Source organism: Didymella exigua (assembly GCF_010094145.1).
Source record: "Didymella exigua CBS 183.55 unplaced genomic scaffold M421scaffold_44, whole genome shotgun sequence".
Classification (NCBI taxonomy): Eukaryota; Fungi; Ascomycota; class Dothideomycetes; order Pleosporales; family Didymellaceae; genus Didymella; species Didymella exigua.
Window position 1 is genome coordinate 17311 of NW_022984818.1, and position 18175 is coordinate 35485.

At 52.1% G+C, this 18175-nt stretch overlaps 9 protein-coding genes across 9 annotated transcripts; 5 read left to right on the forward strand and 4 right to left on the reverse strand.

Annotated features, from left to right (window-relative positions):
* Positions 1-1004: 1004 nt before the first annotated feature.
* Positions 1005-3396, forward strand: M421DRAFT_104088 (uncharacterized protein; the record flags this gene model as incomplete). The annotated part of the gene is made up of 3 exons (XM_033586979.1): positions 1005-1012; positions 1064-1163; positions 1219-3396. 3 exons carry the CDS (start codon positions 1005-1007, stop codon positions 3394-3396), a joined length of 2286 nt encoding a protein of 761 aa, XP_033444161.1.
* A 56-nt stretch (positions 3397-3452) lies between these two features.
* M421DRAFT_425243 (HSP20-like chaperone) lies at positions 3453-4916 on the reverse strand. Its single transcript, XM_033594016.1, has 3 exons — positions 4595-4916; positions 4128-4456; positions 3453-4053 (listed from the first exon to the last, which is right to left on the reverse strand). The coding sequence occupies exons 1-3, from the start codon at positions 4620-4622 to the stop codon at positions 3745-3747; spliced, it is 666 nt and encodes a 221-aa protein (XP_033444162.1). The 5' UTR covers positions 4623-4916; the 3' UTR covers positions 3453-3744.
* Positions 4917-5180: 264 nt separating this feature from the next.
* M421DRAFT_301104 (charged multivesicular body protein 3) lies at positions 5181-6306 on the forward strand. Its single transcript, XM_033589103.1, has 2 exons — positions 5181-5344; positions 5395-6306. Exons 1-2 carry the CDS (start codon positions 5297-5299, stop codon positions 6028-6030), a joined length of 684 nt encoding a protein of 227 aa, XP_033444163.1. The 5' UTR covers positions 5181-5296; the 3' UTR covers positions 6031-6306.
* M421DRAFT_9207 (uncharacterized protein) lies at positions 6228-7025 on the reverse strand (the record flags this gene model as incomplete). The annotated part of the gene is made up of 1 exon (XM_033598005.1): positions 6228-7025. The coding sequence occupies one exon, from the start codon at positions 7023-7025 to the stop codon at positions 6228-6230; it is 798 nt and encodes a 265-aa protein (XP_033444164.1).
* A 171-nt stretch (positions 7026-7196) lies between these two features.
* Positions 7197-8122, forward strand: M421DRAFT_9208 (HAD-like protein; the record flags this gene model as incomplete). The annotated part of the gene is made up of 2 exons (XM_033598006.1): positions 7197-7207; positions 7267-8122. 2 exons carry the CDS (start codon positions 7197-7199, stop codon positions 8120-8122), a joined length of 867 nt encoding a protein of 288 aa, XP_033444165.1.
* A 994-nt stretch (positions 8123-9116) lies between these two features.
* Positions 9117-10263, reverse strand: M421DRAFT_425245 (uncharacterized protein). Its single transcript, XM_033594017.1, has 3 exons — positions 9737-10263; positions 9560-9686; positions 9117-9511 (listed from the first exon to the last, which is right to left on the reverse strand). Exons 1-3 carry the CDS (start codon positions 10070-10072, stop codon positions 9183-9185), a joined length of 792 nt encoding a protein of 263 aa, XP_033444166.1. The 5' UTR covers positions 10073-10263; the 3' UTR covers positions 9117-9182.
* Positions 10264-10665: 402 nt separating this feature from the next.
* Positions 10666-11490, forward strand: M421DRAFT_9210 (uncharacterized protein; the record flags this gene model as incomplete). The annotated part of the gene is made up of 1 exon (XM_033598008.1): positions 10666-11490. The coding sequence occupies one exon, from the start codon at positions 10666-10668 to the stop codon at positions 11488-11490; it is 825 nt and encodes a 274-aa protein (XP_033444167.1).
* Positions 11491-12829: 1339 nt separating this feature from the next.
* M421DRAFT_95742 (RUN and TBC1 domain-containing protein) lies at positions 12830-16294 on the reverse strand (the record flags this gene model as incomplete). The annotated part of the gene is made up of 1 exon (XM_033598337.1): positions 12830-16294. The coding sequence occupies one exon, from the start codon at positions 16292-16294 to the stop codon at positions 12830-12832; it is 3465 nt and encodes a 1154-aa protein (XP_033444168.1).
* A 412-nt stretch (positions 16295-16706) lies between these two features.
* On the forward strand, positions 16707-18000 carry M421DRAFT_425248 (uncharacterized protein). Its single transcript, XM_033594018.1, has 2 exons — positions 16707-16994; positions 17143-18000. The coding sequence occupies exons 1-2, from the start codon at positions 16777-16779 to the stop codon at positions 17582-17584; spliced, it is 660 nt and encodes a 219-aa protein (XP_033444169.1). The 5' UTR covers positions 16707-16776; the 3' UTR covers positions 17585-18000.
* The last annotated feature ends 175 nt before the right edge of the window (positions 18001-18175 follow it).

The following is an 18175-nucleotide window of genomic DNA, read 5'->3' on the forward strand; positions in this document are numbered from 1 at the left end:
AAGCTAGAGGCTAGAAAAGGTTAAAAAAGGGGGGGTACCTAGCAAGCATACCTATTAATAGGTATACTTTGCTAGGTAGTGTTAATAACTTAGCTAATACTAGGTAGAATAAGCTAATTCTTTTTTTATTAGAAGGCGCAATACTAGGCGCTTCTATTAAATTATAGATTATGTAAGCGTATCTCTGCTAGTTAAGAAGCTATAAGCCAAAACGTAAAAAAGCATACCCTACCCATCCGCCAGCCTAGTAGGTGTAGTAAGGCAGGGTATAACGCGCGAACGTGCATAAAAGATGTACAAGATACTGTAGACTAGTGCTGTATACTATAAGTTATAGTAACTTGCAGTAACTTGCTGTAATATGCAAGAGAAGTTGAAGTTTGGTGTGGTCTTAGCAAAATCCGGTCACTCGCCCGGGCCGGCCACTCGCCCGTGAGGTACGTTAACGTTTCTTGCAATAACACATTTTGGGTGTGGCTCTACAGCTTCATTTTCCTACTGTCAATATCTCGTTGGGGTGGCTCATCGGCTGAACTGGCTCATCGGGCGCACGGCCACGGTAAGGCAGAGGCAGAAAATGAGCGCAAGAAACAAGAGCGCAACGCAGCAAAAGCTATACAATTACCTCAACTAGGTAAGCGCAAAGCATCAAATAAGCCTTAGAAGAAGTCTCAGAAGCCTTAGAGGCGTGCTGCGAGTGCGCGGAGTGGTGTTGTAGTAGAGGTGCCTGCACCTGCACCTCGCACTCACACCACCCGCAGCGGCCGCGTTGCTACACAAAACTATTAATTTAAAACTGGAAACATTGTCGCTTAGGGCTACAGATGCCTCTACCAAGAATTTACTTATCGATTACTATTGTGGGTTGCTATATAGCATCATTTTTGTGGTGTTGAGGTGTGCCGAATTCGTGCATTGACCCGGTGCGTGCATTGACCCGGTGGACACGGTAGCCACCGCTCAACTCACCGCCAACGTCCACTGATCCGTCGACAATTGACAAAATGGGTCGGCAAGTTCCCCGCCGCCCCTTCGCAACGCGCAATTGCTGATAAAACTGCAGCCGGCCAAATCAGCTCATTCTCGAGTACTTTGAGCGCGGGCCCAAGCTCGAAGACGCGAGCAATCGCTATCAACACACGTGCAAATCATGCGGTGAAAAGGTACGACCAACCAAATCTGAAAAAGAAACGTACCGCCAACTGACCACGCGCATAGTTTCCCAAAGGCCGTATAGACAGCCTCACGAACCACCTGGTCAAGAAATGTCCGGCACTACCTCTGCGCGACCGCCAGCGGGCGCTGCTGCAGTTTCACGAGCTGCCTCTCCCCGAGAACATGCAGACGATCCAGAATGCGCCCGGCCCAGTGCACAATGGTCAGAGGGTCAATCTCCCGTTTACACCTTCGAAACAACTGTCTGCGCTTGAGACGCTTGCAGAAGTTTCGCGACAGCATCTGGACCTCTCCGGCAAACGTCCAATCGACCAGCAACAGCAGCGAGGACCGCCTCTGCAGCAATTGCAACACAATACAGGGCATGGGGAATTGCTGGACGAATGGATACAAGATGACAGGACTGAAGGAACAGACTTAAGCGGGCTGTCTCAAGCCATGGATATGTCCGGGGCGCCGGCTCTGCCGTCGATGTATCAGTTCAATGGCCCTCTGCACCATTCGCCTACAAACTCACCCCACATGAGCCACATGCCATTGTCGAGCTCTGGCTCGATGGCGCAAATGGTGCCCTCACTGGTTATGGCGGCTTCCGCGGCTAACGACCTCATGCCACTCGCCAATAGCATGACCATGGACTCGGACCTCAGTCTTGCCCACAACGGCATGGGCTTTCAGCGCCCGCAATGGCCTAATCTTCAGCCTCACCCTCTAGACCCGCTACTGCAAGACCACAGTAAGGATCAGCTATTGCCAAAGGAGGAAAGTCACCAGAAAATTCCTCAGCCACGGTCGATTGCAATCAACCCAAATACCCAGACGCACTTCACGACCGACTTCAGCATCCACCAGAAGCCTGCGAAGCCCAAGGTTCGCGGTCGCTTTACCGACACTCGCCGAAAAGAGGTGCAAGAAGTTCGCAAACGAGGCGCCTGCATTCGATGCCGAATGTTGAAGAAACCATGCTCTGGGGACAACCCCTGCAACACATGCCAGAACGTTGAAAGCGCGCGATTATGGAAGCAGCCTTGCATCAGAACACGCATCGCCGAGGAATTCAATCTCTATTCGGCCGGTCTACATGGCGTACTGGCGTACCATGCTACCACCGCAGCTAAGGGACAAATACGCCTGGATCAGACCCCGGGTCGCATCGAGGCATCGCATTTCCCCACATCTGGCATCTTTTCCACTTTCACCCCTTTAAAATGCCACCATAGTCAAGCAACTCAAAATGCTGATATCGATCCTGCAATCTTCGCTGCAGTCCGTACTCCAGATCTTGAAATCATAGATCAAGAGGATGACATCAGCGGCAAGCTGGATCTCTATATGAAGAAGATTGGCAATGACTTTCTCACGTCAGAGGATTCAGCATTCATGAAAACAACACAGCAGACAGCACTGAGGCTAGCCTCATCGAACCAAGATGGTCTGTTAGCAAAGGTTATGGAGCTCTGGCACTACACCCGCATGCTTACGTCTCGCAACCTGCACTGGCATATATTCTCGAACCCCTCTCTACCACCAACACTCTCGGCACCAACGCTTTCCCCATCAGATATGGAAGACGCCTCCCGCTCTCCCATCACTGAGCTCGCACACCCCACATCTTACAACCTCATCAAAAAGCAATTGATGGGTGCTACCGAAAAGCGCGCCGCATGCGTCGCCCGAGTCGTAATGAACGATCTCGAACGCCGGCTCTTACAGCGTCAACAACAGAATGCATTCGAAACCTTTCTCGTCGCTGTTATCCTACTCACCAGCGTGGAGCGCATGTGCTGGCTCTTCCGGACCTGGGAAGTACCAGCAGCAGCAGAGCCTTTGCACACCGAATCAGCTTCCAAAGTTGACGAGTTTCTGCCTTCTGCCTTGCAGTCCCCTTCTGAGCTGACGATGGGCTTTCAATCTGCCAGACATCCCAAATGGCCGCTCGATAAGCCTGCGGCGTCTTTCTCGCAGCAGGGTGAAAGATTCAGCGATATTCTAAATATGTTACTCAAGATGCGCGGTGTACCACCGAAGCCGATCCCGCGCAGCACGGATGGGATGTTGGTTATGTGGGGTGACGATGTGGATGAGACGATCCGGGAGTGGTACGAGGGTATTGCTGTTACGACGCAGACGCTCGAAGAGCGAGCCAATGCAAAGTTCGTGGGCAACAATCCTGCGGAGTGGGAGTTGAAGTTTGTTGGCAAGATCATCCGGGGCGATTAGGAGTTAGGATGTCCATGGTAATTTGTCATTGATGGTGGAACAAAAAGCGAAATTATCTGGGAGGTATTCTGTTATGAGCGATTGATACCACAGCCACTTATAGATAAGAGCCAAGATTGGTCGAGAATATAATGGAGTATCGTTTGATTCATCTGTCATGTAGAAGTCATCAATTGTATACCCGTGCAAGGCTCGTCGGAGTCTGCGCAGCGCTCCCAATATACGCCGCCTTCATGCTAAGTCATATCCCGAACAAAACATCGCCCAGATATGCCATAGCGCCGTACAGTCGTAAACTCACTGCCTCCACTTTTCGTGTCATTCAGTCGTAGCGAGGGTATCAAACATTTATGCGACCTCCTCAATCTTGGGTTTGTCGCCAGATGCGGCGGCGACGGCGACGGGGGGCTTGTTCTTGCTGGCCTCGTCGTCCTCAAGCTCGGGCATGTCCTCATCGTCGTCGTCGCTGTCATCGCCCTCGAGTCCTTCCATGCCGGGCATGCCACCCATTCCTGGGAGGCCGCCCATGCCCTGAGCTGCGCCGAGCTTGGAGAAGTCGATGCCACCGAAGCCACCGTCGCCGCCGCCCATGGGATTCATCTGGTTCATCATCTCGTCGTCGGCGGGAGCCTCGTCCTGCTCGTCCTCATCGACCCACTGTGCAGCATTAGCGCCGTGCTCTTGCACTTGAGCGCCTAATTCGGCTACTACGTTGCATGGATGTTACTGACCTTGTCAAAGTTGGTCTTCAGGAAGTGAACCTTCGCCTTGTCCTTGAGCAGACGCGGCCAGAACTCCTCCTTGAGCTCCTTCTTGCGGAGGACGAGTGTGACATCGCGACCGCTATGTTGGATCTTGGACTCCTTGGGGTCAATCTCGGCGAAGAACTCAAGATCAACAGCGTAGGTGACCTTTTTCGATGTTGAAGTACCCTTGAAGCTGAGCTTTGTGGGTTGCAGTTCGAGTTTCAGGTCGGACTCTGGGACATCGGCGGCGACAATGGTGAGGAAGACGTAGTTTCTCTCGGCGTCGTCAGCGGACGAGCGCTGAGCCCAGGTGACTGCGCCGAGTTAGCGTGCGATGCTGAGAAGGTAGCTCCAGCTTTCGCGTCTGTCAATTGCCGTGCTGCCATTCGACAGCAAGCTTGTCCAGCGCTGTTGAGGGGGACAACTGGAGTGTCGATAAGGCTGTCACTTACCTTCGGGTGTGACGGTAGGTGTGGACATGATTGTGGATGTGAATGTGCAGGCGTGAAATAGGTATCGAAGTTGCGTGAAGCAGAATGCTTTATGTGTTGTATGACGGAGTCGTGTAGCTGTAAAGTCAAGGTCGAGAAGACGGAAGAAATGCGATGTTGTGGAGAGACTAGCGTAGAAAGCAATGGAAGCTGTAGAAGGACGAGCTTCAGCCCCAGTTTTGTGGTTAGTATCTGCTAGCAAACTGCAGCCGGACAATCACAAGATGGGTATGGAGCTTCTCGTTTGTCAACGAGCTGGTCGAAAGCTGCGAGTGAGGCAGGCGGTGTTGAAGCAGTTGTTGTGAGGCGTTGCTGTTGCTCTGGTGGCCATCACCCAGTGGGATGTACCGGTACCTGCCCCGCGAAACGTGAGGTCACTGAACTGGCCCGAGCGAGCGCCGGCATCTGTCGTAAACCAAGGCACCACCATTGCGGACTTCACCCTTGCACGTCGACCACCGCGCAGCCGCAGCCGCGCTGTGACCAACGCTCTCTACTGTCATACTGTAAAGACAGTGTCAATAATCTCCTTGAGTGAGCCTGTGAGGTGCACCCCCTCGACTGTGACCAAACTCCCTCATTGCGCATTCGGCGCCGGACGCTGGGCCTACAACTGCCCGATACCACACGACATAGACAACTTCGGTAGCCTGAAACTGCGCCATGGAGGCCATCCGTGGTCTTCTGTGGAAACCCACACCTGAAGAGCAGGTACGCGCAACGCGAGCCAGGTTCTTGGAAATCATCTAACAACCCGGTAGAAGCGGAAATGCAATGCCCTCGTACGACAGAACGTGCGCAAGCTGGACCGCGACATTCAAGGCCTCAAGATGACCGAGCAGAAGACGAAAACCCTCATCCTCCAATCCTCCAAGCGCGCACAAAGAAACCCCTCCATGGCCAAGCAGGCGAATCAGGAGGTGCGAATCTTTGCTCGAGAGCTGATTCGCGTACGAAAACAGAGTAGCCGTTTACATACAAGCAAAGCGCAACTCAACTCCGTGCAGATGCAGGTCAACGAGGCCTTCTCCGTACGCAAGATCGAGGGCAGCATTAAGGCAAGCACAGGGATCATGAAGGATGTGAACTCCTTGGTCAGGTTGCCAGAGCTGACAGGCACTATGCGCAAGCTCTCGTCTGAACTCATGAAAGCTGGCATCATTGAGGAGATGGTAGACGACACCCTCATGGACACCGATGGTCTTGAGGAGGACGGGGAGGCAGAAGAGGAGGTCGACAAGGTTCTGTCAGATATCCTGAAGGACAGGTTACCGGCGAGCAAAGTGAAAGAGGAGGAGCTGCCATCTGTGGCACATCCAGAAGAGGAGGAAGAGGAGGACGATCAGGCAGAGATGCTTGCACAAATGCGTGGTAGACTTGAGGCTCTGAAGAGCTGAGCGAATCTCACGAGACTTCGTATGTGTGACAGAAGGACATGAGTTGTTTGAAAGAGACGCAGGGGAGTTCAGCATTATGCATGGTACATGCCATTCTGAAGACTTCCAGTCTAGGGTATCTCAGGTAGATCGCCATATATCCAACAAATCTACCAAACTGAAAAGCTCAAATGCAAGCACTTTTACATAATGACATTTTACTTTCCAGGGTTCTGGTTAAAGTTCATGCTGTAACCCCCCGATTTCGAATCTTGTGTGAACTGAAAGTTGTCCGTGCTCAGCCCAAATGGCTTCAAAATACCATTCCCCAGCTTCTTCAAATTGCCCATCATTTCAGCCATCTCCTTATCCTTTGTCGTGTTCAGTTCCGTAGGCAACATTCTTATCGCATCCTGTACAGCCTTCTGATCTAAGCTAGACAACTGATGCGGCGATTTCGATAGTGTCTGATAGTCTTCCAGCGACCCTTGCAACGATGCCCAGCCACCAACCTCACGACGTGCTTTTGCGCGCCTCAAGAGCGCTTTCGTACGCAACTTGTATACATCGTTGATGCTGTGTCTTGTACGCGTGAGGGCTTCGAGAAGTATCTCTGTGCTATCGTCGATTTCGCTGACCCTGCCTGCCAGCTCTCCTCGTCCATTTTCGTCTGTCTCTTTGACCGCTGGTGGATCAACTCTATCTAGTGCGTCGAGTGCCTTTGTCGCCGATTCAATGGCCTCCTTCCACTCTTCGAGCTTGATGTGACATGCGGAGATGTTCGAGCGGAGGACAGCGATATCATATTCAAGATACCCAGGGCAAACAGCGAGGGCTTTTTCGTAACCTTGGATCGCGGTGTTGTAGTCGCCTGACGTGAACGTCTTGTTCGCGGACGTCTTTTCGATATTAGACTCCTCGAGGAGCTGTGTTTCTTCTTTTGGAGAGAAGATCTGCGGTGTGTAGGTAGCGTCGGTTTTGGCCTTTGTGACGGGCTCGGCTTCTCTGGTAGGCATGACTACGTGGGTAGGTGAGGTCGAAAAGTTGTTTTCGAATGACGTCGATCGAATCCCGAACGCGCTAACGGCTGGCCGCGGTTCACAAGGTTGCGAGTCACTTTTGGGGAAATATACGTCGCAGTATCAACATTATCCACAGACACCTCAAGCTTTCGAGAATCTTTGAATATGAGCTCACAGTATGTGATTCGAATACCCGACTGCCACAGTCACTGTTCACGAATGCTAACAACCATAGGACTACCCCACTACCACGCGTTCGCGCAGCGCTGTTCGATATGGACGGATTGCTCATTGACTCGGAAGACATTTACACAGACATCACAAACACAATCCTTGCCCGCTACGGAAAGCCAAAACTACCATGGTCCATTAAGGCACAACTACAAGGACGTCCGGGCCCTCAAGCCGGCCAGATCTTCCACTCGTGGGCGCAACTTCCTATTGATCAGGAGCAGTTCTTCAGGGAGCAGAGAGAGCTTCAAGTGAAACTGTTCCCAAATACCAAGCCGCTACCAGGTGTGATGGACCTGCTGGTGGGATTGAAGAAGCGGGGCGTACACATGGCATTGGCAACGAGCAGCAACAAGACCAACTTCAAGATCAAGAGCGAGCACCTCGGTGACCTCTTCCAGAACTTCGAGCTTGAACATCAGGTCCTCGGTGATGATCCGAGGATACCTGCTGGTCGTGGCAAGCCGGCGCCGGACATTTACCTCCTCGCGCTTTCCACGCTCAACAAGACGCTCGAGGCTAAGGGCGAGGCGCCGATTCAGCCAGAGGAGTGCCTGGTATTTGAGGACAGTGTTCCAGGTGTCGAGTCAGGGAGGAGAGCTGGCATGCAGGCAGTCTGGGTGCCTCATCCTGAGCTGCTGATTGAGTATAAGAGCAAAGAGAAGGAGGTGTTAGCTGGATTGACCGGCGAGCATAAGAAAGATGAAGAGCAGCAATTGCAGCAGACCGAAGTTGATTTAAAACAGAGCAAGAGGCAGGTCGGTATGCCTGGTGAGATCGACGATGGTTGGGCACGCCACCTCGGGAGCTTGGAAGATTTCCCGTATGGGAGCTACGGTATGGAAGAGAAGAGAGTATAATTCATGGAGGCTAAAAAGCGAAAGGCGGGTGCATGTAGACGCTCACCAGTCTGAAAGTAACATGTGTCAACCTCAGTGTATGATCCACCTTTCGAATTCTTCATGTTGGCTTGAGTGGATTATCAAGCTAGCCTTCCTGTGCAAGTAGGCAAGCCCAGGTGGTGATCGTATGCAAGGAGAAGGAAGAATGGAGATTCTTAAGCAAAATAACAGGGTTGAGGCCCTTCAAGAACGTTTACTTTCACTCAATCCAATCTTTGTGTATGGCCATCGAACCATTTCCGCCGGAGAGTTTGTCGCCAACCTAAGGTTATATGGAGCAGCACTCATCGTTCACTGCGAACGTCTACTGCTGGGACTCACGACGGCTCTTTCGATCGACTTCATATGCAGAGAATTAGCAATGTGACACGAAGCTTCCATGATGTGACTGACGTTCCTGCGCTGGCGTTATTCACCACCCAGCTTCGCCAAGGTTGGGAGATCTAGGTGCCATGGAATCAAGGAGCCATATCTCGGGCTAGGAAATCTAAAGGATTCAGTTCAAGATTTGTCCATGAGTGCATGAAGACTGGATGCATCCGATCCATAAGACACAACATATGCAATAAGGTTATAAAGTTTGAGCTTTGGATTCACATTGCACACAGAGCGGCGGCGAGTACTCGAGTATTTAATTTCGATCATGCATTATCAGAGTCAGTCCCAATGAAGTTCGAGAAGGCGATGTGCTCATTGGTTTCAAAGAATTTTCGCATCGAGATGAAAGGTCTCGTTTCATCGTCAGACCTACAGATGACGGATTGCACAGAGTAATCGGGAAAGCTTTCGCTCCTATGCTTAAGAACCAATGGAGCGGAGTGGATAGCTATCGACCTGTTCATGTCGCTTTCTGCTAAGTGTCTGCGGAAAGAGAGATTGCATTTTCGCGAAGTTTACCAACTCACATCATAAAGACGATCTTACAAACAATGATGCTCGAGAGCGCAAAGGTCCTTCGTCAGTCATGTGAGGTGAAAAAATTGTGTGCAAAGTATGCTAGCCTTTCCTTGCATAAGATCTAATCGAGCTCGATAGCCGTATCTTCTGACGCGCCTTGAGAATGCAGTGAAGCCCGCTCTGACGCAAGAGCATCTCGCACGAATGCGTCTCGACTCTCTCGGGTCTCCATGCTCTTTCTGACCGCCGGTGCTTTGCCTTCTTCTCTCAATGAAGGAGATTTTCGATACCAGATCTTGCGGGCGGTAGAGTATGCGACTTCCATATGCATCATCAGCAGGTCATGACGCCTGACTCGTCTACGTGCAGTACTGTTGTCAGTGTGGTCTAAGAGACCAAGCAGACCATGGAGATAATCTCCTCGCGCAACAAGATCTGGCTCGTAGATCACTGGATAGTCAGCACACATAATGGTTTGATCGTATTGATCAAACGCACTGGTAGCGACACCGCCCATGACCGGGTACTCCCCGTGGGATAGAGATGGCAGGGTAGGATGCAGGCGATTTGGCGTGAAGAGGTCAAGCTTCGAAAGCTTGTGTTGATTGATGGCATTGGTCATAGTCTGGAAGTCATTACTTAGGGCCTCTTGGAGGTGTGTATTTTGAGACATACTACTTTCGGAAAATGCTTCTTGTCACATGTCAGGCAACATGTTAAAACGCTCCAGAGCGTCGATCTCCGCTTGCTTGTCTTGTAGCAGAGCTGACAAGTCTCGGCGAGCCATTTCTTTCGGTTTATGTAAGTCTTAGATTTCTTTTTGGGCGCGAAGTTGGCATGTTGCTTTAGTAGAACACGTGTGTACTCCTCTACTGCCGAGTCGAAATGCTTGTTTGCTGCGGCGAGGCTGTTCAGCGGATGAAAAGAGGAGGATATCGAATCGTGTGGGCTCGAAACAGAGTCCAAGACCCGGAACAGTATCTCGAGGGGTAGCGTGTCGAATGTTGCCATGATGTTTGTGGAGGCGCAGATCATTAATGGAGCATTGGGTTCGCGGTGACGTAAGTGCCCGAGCGCCTCTGTTAGGCAAGAGCGACAAGCTGTTAAAGGTGCATTGTGTCGCAAGAGCGACGATGCATGTACTCAAGTCGGCTTTGTGCTGTGTACTACTCGAGCAGAAACGCGCAGCAGTGAAGTCGAGCAGACGTGCAGATGATTGGTCAGATCGTATGCCGGTGAACTCTTATCGGAGTGAACGCTATAACGCTAAAATCCTGCTAAGTCAGCTCGACTGGCGTACTTCGTAAACCGCCTCCCCACCGGCGATCTTTCCTCGATCTTCGTCTCTTCCCAGACCTCACTGAGGATCGAAAGGAACACCCGCACATTTGGCGAGCGTACAAAAAGCAAAATGACCCGAGACCCACCAGTGACCTCTCTGGCCGCAATGGCGGCAATGCAGTCATGTACTAATCCATTTTGCATTACTCTCGGCCTTGGGGCGTTCATCTCCATCGCGATATCAATGAGCGACTGTTCTTCAAGCAGTGTGCCCCCTGTAGACACGCCTGTGCGCGTGCCTATGCTTCTTTTCGTTCCTTGAAATGCGCTGTGCCGCGTATGCCGAATCCATTTGTCGATATCTTAGAGACACCTACCACGATACTATTTTGGAGTCGGCACTGGAGGGGCAGGATGACGCCGGTCGTTCATCCTCGCCTGACAGCGACGCTGCATGCGCCGCCCTGGGTCCCTTGCCTACGGAGATTCTGGAGGGAATACTGTTACCTCTGGACTTCTGGAGCCTGGCGCGATGCCTGCGTGTGTCAAAGTCTTGGAATGCAGCCATTTCACGATCTCCACAACTGCAGCAGGCACTGTTTCTCAATCCGAGCGTCGAGGACGTCAGCGATGGCCCAGCGCTCGTCTTCAAGCTCGTCATAGACACACGCAGACTTCGAGGAGTCCAGCGTCAACTGCGACCAATATTCTGGATTGACATTGGCAAGGTCTACAACCACCCACCAAGACTTCAGCGAACGAAGCCTTCCGCAGAAGATGTCGTGTTCAACCCAATTCTTCAGAACATGTTCCGCTCTGCACAGTCTTTGGACGCATCAAGTCCCCCTACCACACTCGAAACCGAACACGTCAGGCGCAAAGATCCTGCAGCGCTTTGTAAAACGGCACGAGGCCTACCAGGAGCAATTTGGAGGAAGATGCTTATATCTCAGCCGCCTGCGCACACCATTACGATGGAGTGTGACTTCACCTTCGATCCTTCCTACCGCTGCAAAGCCTGGACTCCGTATACTGTCGAGGGAGGAATCACAATGGAGGACTTATTCATGCTCGTGCAGTCGCGCATCGAGTCAAGCTTCGACGACTACCTAAGGGACCAGACATTCCGACTCGGGGATGACGGCTGAAGCCTGTTCGTATTCGGAGGTACCGCAGGAGCCGTGCTAGAACAACATCATCGATTGCTTGGGTAATGGGATTCGCTTCCACACATCATGGGCCCAAGCTATGAGCGCTGCGCACGTGCGATAAGCTTCAGAGGAGAGACATCTGTCTTTAATTCCACCTGCGGGGTTTTTCTTTGGTTAAGCGAGCATTAGACCCAGGACCAGAGTAAGATCATCATGTGCAGTGAATTATGACCAAGGTAATTGTTGTTGCGCTTCGCTACTGTGCAATGCCATGAGTCTGCTAAGCACATAATCTTTGGCAAGTCGGAACCTCTGGGCAAGGGCGTGGTGAAACCACTACAGATCTTACGTTTCTTTCAAAACTCTACAAGACTGTGCTTTGATCGCCAAAGTGTTATATGGTGCAGGGAGTGTCTTGGCAACTCTGTCCTCCATCCTTGAGTGATATCTCGCACTGCTGTGCGAAGCCTCGGTAGACCACAATACGGTTAAGTGTGTTCCGAAATGACAAAGCTGGGTCCGAGTCTGACAGACAGAAAGAAGCCCACTTCGTATTTTGGAAGATGCGGCCTAAACGGTTGACCTGAACTGTCTTCTCCACCAAGTCCTACTGGTGTCTACAGACTACGTCCGCCCATGACGGCAAAATCTTTTGTCGTGTCGAAGACGGCGCAAGAGCTCGTGCAAAGAACAGGCCACCTTCATCTGATACCCATGACTCTCGATATCAGCTATTACGTTGCGGTCGCCCCACAGCTGGTCCGGACTTGTCGTTCGGCGTAGAGAACGACAATGAGCAAATCATAGAACCCAGGAGCGGTCCGGATAGAGTCGTAATACGCGAAAGGATTCGAGTGTTGGCTATAGGAGGTTGGTGCAACTAGCTAGTTATGAGTTGTGACGACGGACAGCGTCAGACGTAGGCGATATGCAAACTCCATAGTGGCAGTGTCTGCGATTGTGACCGTCCAAGTCTTCAACAATAATCAGAAGACAGGATATAGCCCCTGTCTTCATTTGGCATTATGTCCAGGCGTGCAGGCCTATCAAAAAAAGGTCTTAAGAAGAACTCAGGACGATACGTTTGGGATTCGCTACAAAAGTAACCAAAACTTGGACGAACAGTCCAGTTCCCTCAAAACAGTAAGGAAGGTGTAGATATCTAGCGCCCGAGAGAAATGCAGCATGCAATGTGGAAAGGAAGGAAAGTGGGTATATGTATGCTGTGCTTCCCGCAGTAAAGCAATATGTCAATGTATGGCGCCAATCGATGCAATGTGGGTGAGAGAAAGGAAAGGAAATAGGCCGGGGGTAAACAGGACGCGTCAACCATCTCCTATCCTCGCCACGTGAACTCTTCCTCCATAGGCATTGGCGTACGCTCAGTGAGTTCAAGCTCGCGGTTCAATCGCTCCGCGTCTTCTTCCTCATCGCTGCGTTGGCTATGACCGGAAAGTGGCGTTCGCATCGGGCTCGTGTTCATTGAGAGCTCTGCATTGAGGCTGGCAGAGATGGACTTTGCATCCTCTTCCGTGACAGGCGACTTTGGTTCCTCAGTCGTAACCGAAGCTTTACTTGCCCTCTTTCTGGCGCGCTCGACTCGCGCCTCCTCGCGCTGCTTCATAAGCTCCTGTTCCGCCGCGACAGCGCGTGCGCGTCTATCCTCGACGTCCTTGCGTTTCACAAATCGACCAAGAGCGTCCGACGCTTGGATCAAACCGTCGATAGAGATAGCGTGATTCGTCATCTGGTGGTTGATGTAATGGTAGACGCCAGCAGGTGTATTGCACTGCAGAAGCGCCTTCTCGTTGAGTTTGAGCAGGGCAAGGGCGATCTGGAAGAGGAAAGTAGAGCCATCGTGCATGCACAGTACGACATCCCAAACGCGGAAGAGCGCCTCCGCAGAGAGACAGTCAGTGAACACAGACAGGAACCACTGGAATGTCAGAGCTTCGAGCTCGATCTCTAGCTCATCGAGGTGTGCAGACAGCCTTGGCAGTAGCTCGGCTACGTACGAGCGCAGAACAGTCTGATCAGCCCGAGAAGTGAGTAGGTTCTGATCGTAATAGTTCTGAGGCAGAATGGTCTCGATCATCGTGGCCAAAATCCAGAACGCATCCTCGGCGGTGGGCATAATTAGCAAGAGGCAGGCGGTGATGAGGTTCATGCCTTGACAATAACCAACCTCGGGGTTGCGGCGCGAGTATGCAAGCAGAACTTCATTAAGCTTCTGCACGCCGGGTCCTGTACGGAAGAAGATGTTGTCGGTGAGTGTTCGTGTGATGTCCATCTCGATCTGTGTCGCGATTGATGGATCCGTCTCGCCGTTATTGACAAGGTCTTCATAGTATCCTGGGATACGCAGACTGGAAGCACCACTGCACTCGGCCCAGATCTTGGCTCGGTAGCTGACAGGTATGCCACCGAGAACAAGACGTCGAAATTCTTGCCATTTGGCGCGGCCGACCTTGCCTTTGTTGCCTAGGCTGGCAATGCCAATGATCTCGCCGTCATTGAGGAGAGTCTCCGGCATGGCTTTTGAGCCACTCTCTGCAGCTGCATCGCCTTCACGCTTCTGTTGGGCTCGGGACTTCTTTTGAAACTCATTCCAGATTTGCGTTCGCTCTTTCTGGATGGTGTCGTGGACCTCGCTCATTTGATCCAACAGCGATTTCACGGGATCGGTTTGAGAAGGCAGATACAGACTGATGGGGGTTGCAGGCGCAGAAGGAGTCACGACTGAAAGCTCAGCGTGGTTCGAAGAGACACGGGTCGGTGCAGGTTCTGGGTTGGCGCTGGTCGATGGCAAGGACCCACGCTTGGTCATCGTGATCTGGCTCTTCGGGTTCGACAAATCAGCTTCGGCTACTTCCAATGTTACAGTGGTAATAGGGGCAGCTGAGGGTGTGTGGGACAGGAGCTCGGTAGGCTGTGTGGAAAGCTTGAGGTAATCTGCCCAAGACTTAGATACCGGTTTGTTACTCAGATCATCTGAGCCTGAACTAGATGGTCGTGAGGGGTCGCCACCTGTAGCTTCCGCTGGGTCTTCGTTCTCTTCGTCAAGTCCCATCAAATTGACAGCAGATCGGCCACCTCCAAGCGACTGCACTTTGTTGTTCCGCCTATGTTGAGCTAAGGCAGCAGCAGCCTCACTTTGCCTCTTCTTACGGCGTTGGTCGTAGATGAATCCAAATCGATCGGTCACGTATTCGCTACTTCCTACAAAGCGATTGTGGTGCTGGACCAAGGTTGGTGGTCGTGAGTCCTCAGGCAATATCCGGTCCATCTCGACTGGACCAAGGTTGCTCATGCCACGAGAAGGCTGCGGACTCGCGATGCTGGAGCCAACCTTGGGTGTATCCCCCGCAAGACTCTTGATAGTTCCATTTGGACCAAGAGCTCGCTTCTGCACATTTGCAAGAGACGACTTCGCAGACTGAGTGGTCCGTGTCGACACCACAGATTGTGTACGGTTTACATCTTCTGAGTCTGTGCGCTTGCGGCCTCTGACTGTGCTAGCCTTCGTGTTGGCCACCTGAGTATTCCCAGCGATCATCTTCAGCGCCCAACTAGCGACAGAGACTGATGAGGATCGGCGACTCATGCCCTCGCCGCCGTGATCGTGACTCTGCAGGCGCCGCAGCGCAGGGACTGCGTTGCCTCCCTTATCCGAACCAGGGGGCATGAAGAGATCGTTTGCGAGAGCTTTCCGAGGTGCCTTGACTCCACTATTTGCTCGAGATCGGGTCTGCCCTGATAAGCTCGATGCTTCTCGATCGACCATGCTTGCAATCGAAGGAGCTCTGCTGCTCTTTCTGCTCGTGTTGTTCCAAAGATTGAGCTTCCACCCGGCTTTGCCTGTCTCGCGCGGTGCGTCCGAAGCGGTCGAGTAGATTGAGGCTACGTCAGCCCGAGTTCCTGAACTCGCAGTGTCAATACCCAGAGCGTCAGGGTGTTGCGCGACCTCGTCCTCCATAGCCCGTGCTAGTCTGTCTTCCATGGAGTCGTCCGGATGCAGACCAGAGAGCGCACTGTCGCCTCGGGTCCTTTGTTTCGTGAGTTCATTTGGCTGCTCCCTGCTTTTCTCAAGATCACGAAGTCGAGTCTCAATGTCCATGTTGGAAACCTCGCATTCCTGCAACATCTTCTTCAGGATGCGCTCACGTTCTTCAGCTCTCCGCCGTAGTGCAGTGATCTGTGCATCTCGTTGCGCCAGATCGCCGGCCAGCTGCCTGATAAGAGCAACGGCGCCCGACTGATTAATTGCATATTTGATGTTCTGGTCGGTGGAGAAGTGCAAATTGCCAGGCACTTTCGAAGCTTCGGTCGGCGTATCATCAAAAAGCGCAGAGCGGTCTCTGGCAGAAGGAGCGCCCATCAAGCTGCCTACAATCTGCTGTGTTGATTTGGTGACCTTCCTCACAGTGGACGCTGGGAGAGGGCTCTTGAGAGCGTCAGGCGGCGGTACAGCCTTCGCCGTGTCCGGCGAAGCTACTGTGCTATTGTGGCCATCTTTGACAATTTCGTCTGCCACGCCACTCGTTGCGCGAAACCAGCCGTTGATGCGTGACTGTACTGGAGACACCTCTGGACTCGGCGATAAAGAGGGGAACGAGGTTAGGCTCTTAGTGTCCTCTGGCGGAGATGGGTGTCTGCTACGGCTGCGGCTCAGAGAGGTATTGGAAGCACGTTTGCTTGGCCGTACGCGCTGTATGCTGCGGTTCCTGGGGTTGGAGAGCGTCGAGGTTTGCGAAGCGGTGCGCACGAGATCGGCGGACCGTTGAGTGTCGACGGCCGCCATTTCGTTCAGGCTTTGCTGTGAGTGCGCGCATGCGTGTGGTGAATAGAGGACGTGCGCGAGAGGCTTTCGCTGCAGAGGTGTTGAGGTGAGCGTGCGGTCTATGTGTTTGCTGTATGCTCGTGTTGTTTGTGGGCTTGCCTGCGTCATCCATCGATATGGGTGATTGCTATTCTCACTGCGCGGAGCCCTTCAAAATTCCTCGAGGCAGCGGGCAATGCACGTCAGGGGAAATGACGGTGAAAGGAATGGGCTGCAATAAAGCGCACTGTAAGGGGGCTCTAGGCATAATTCGCGGTGCTTGGAGCCTTGGGCGCAGATGGCCATTCCACGTAGCTAAGGCCCTAAATTGGCGGACCGACAGCCAGATCCCCATCCTCTAGCCACATGCCTGACAGCCAATGCCTGCCCTACCGGCTTGATGTTCCGGAACGATCAGCGTTAGCTCACCCTGAAACGCGCCTCTTTCTTCGCAGAATGTTCCAATGCCCATCACGGACGAGAATGCCGCGCTGAATGCAATCGCAGCTCTAGACGCCCTGACGACAGAGCAACTGGACGCACTGCATGCGATCAACGCCATCATCAACATTGGGGAGCCGTTTGTTGATATTTGCGAGCTGTTCGGGTACTACGATAAGCTGTATTTCAGGAACCCCCTGGTGCCACGAGTCGAGGCGATCTGGTCGCCACGACTGACTCTGTAAGCATTTATTCCATGTGTTGCACTATAAATGTCCTCTGTGACCGTTTCAGCAGAGCAATCCTGGAAAAAGGTTTCAGATTGACGGCCGGGCCGACCCACGTGCATCCAGGATCGCGTATGGAACGTGTGCTAACTCTTTTTCCAGATGTGCTGGTATCTGTGATCTTTCAAAATATCCCTCGACCGACAAGTTCACGCGCGTTCGCCTGAAGCTGAGCACGCCTTCGTTGCAGTATCGTCCGCGTTCTGACACGACCAACACACTCCTGCATAAGGCCATACACGCTTATTTCTTTATCACGATATCGTGTAAACACTCGAGGAATGACGATAGGACCGGTCATGTTGCAGGCTCCCAGCCACTCGCTGACACCATTAACAACCACGGCAACTACGAGGTTACCATCTATCATTCGTTCCACGATGAGGTGGACAGCTACCGAACGCACGTTTCGCTGTGCGACGGACCGTGCAAGACGCAGCCACTTTTCTTTGGCCAAGTAAAGCGTAGCATGAACCCAGCGCCTGGTAAAACAGACGCCTGGTGGGCAAGACACGAATCTGAATGTGGAGGAACGTACACGTAGATTGGTGAGCCTGAGCTTACGAAGAAGCAGCTCCAGAACCTGAGCGGTAAGGAGAGAGCTGGACGTCAGAAGAACAAGCTTGACAGTTGGATTACAAAATCAAGGAAGAATGGCGGTGCCGACATGATCGATACTCCGGGTAAAGAGGGTGAAACCTCCTCCAGTACAACAATCAAGGACGCTGTAGTCAGCTCTAGCGCAGGTGAGAAACGGCCGCTCAATATAGAGGGCGACGACGACGCTATAATTGTCGAGAAGAAAGCTCTTGTTGAGTGTCCAATCTGCACAATGCACGTCGCGGATACGGAGATCAACGATCACCTTGATGCGCTGCATCCTTGAGGCTTGAAGTAGGCTGGCGGATGGGTAGGGTATGCTTTTTTACGTTTTGGCTTATAGCTTCTTAACTAGCAGAGATACGCTTACATAATCTATTATTCAATAGAAGCGCCTAGTATTGCGCCTTCTAATAAAAAAAGAATTAGCTTATTCTGCCTAGTATTAGCTAAGTTATCAACACTACCTAGCAAAGTATACCTATTAATAGGTATGCTCGCTAGGTACCCCCCCTTTTTTAACCTTTTCTAGCCT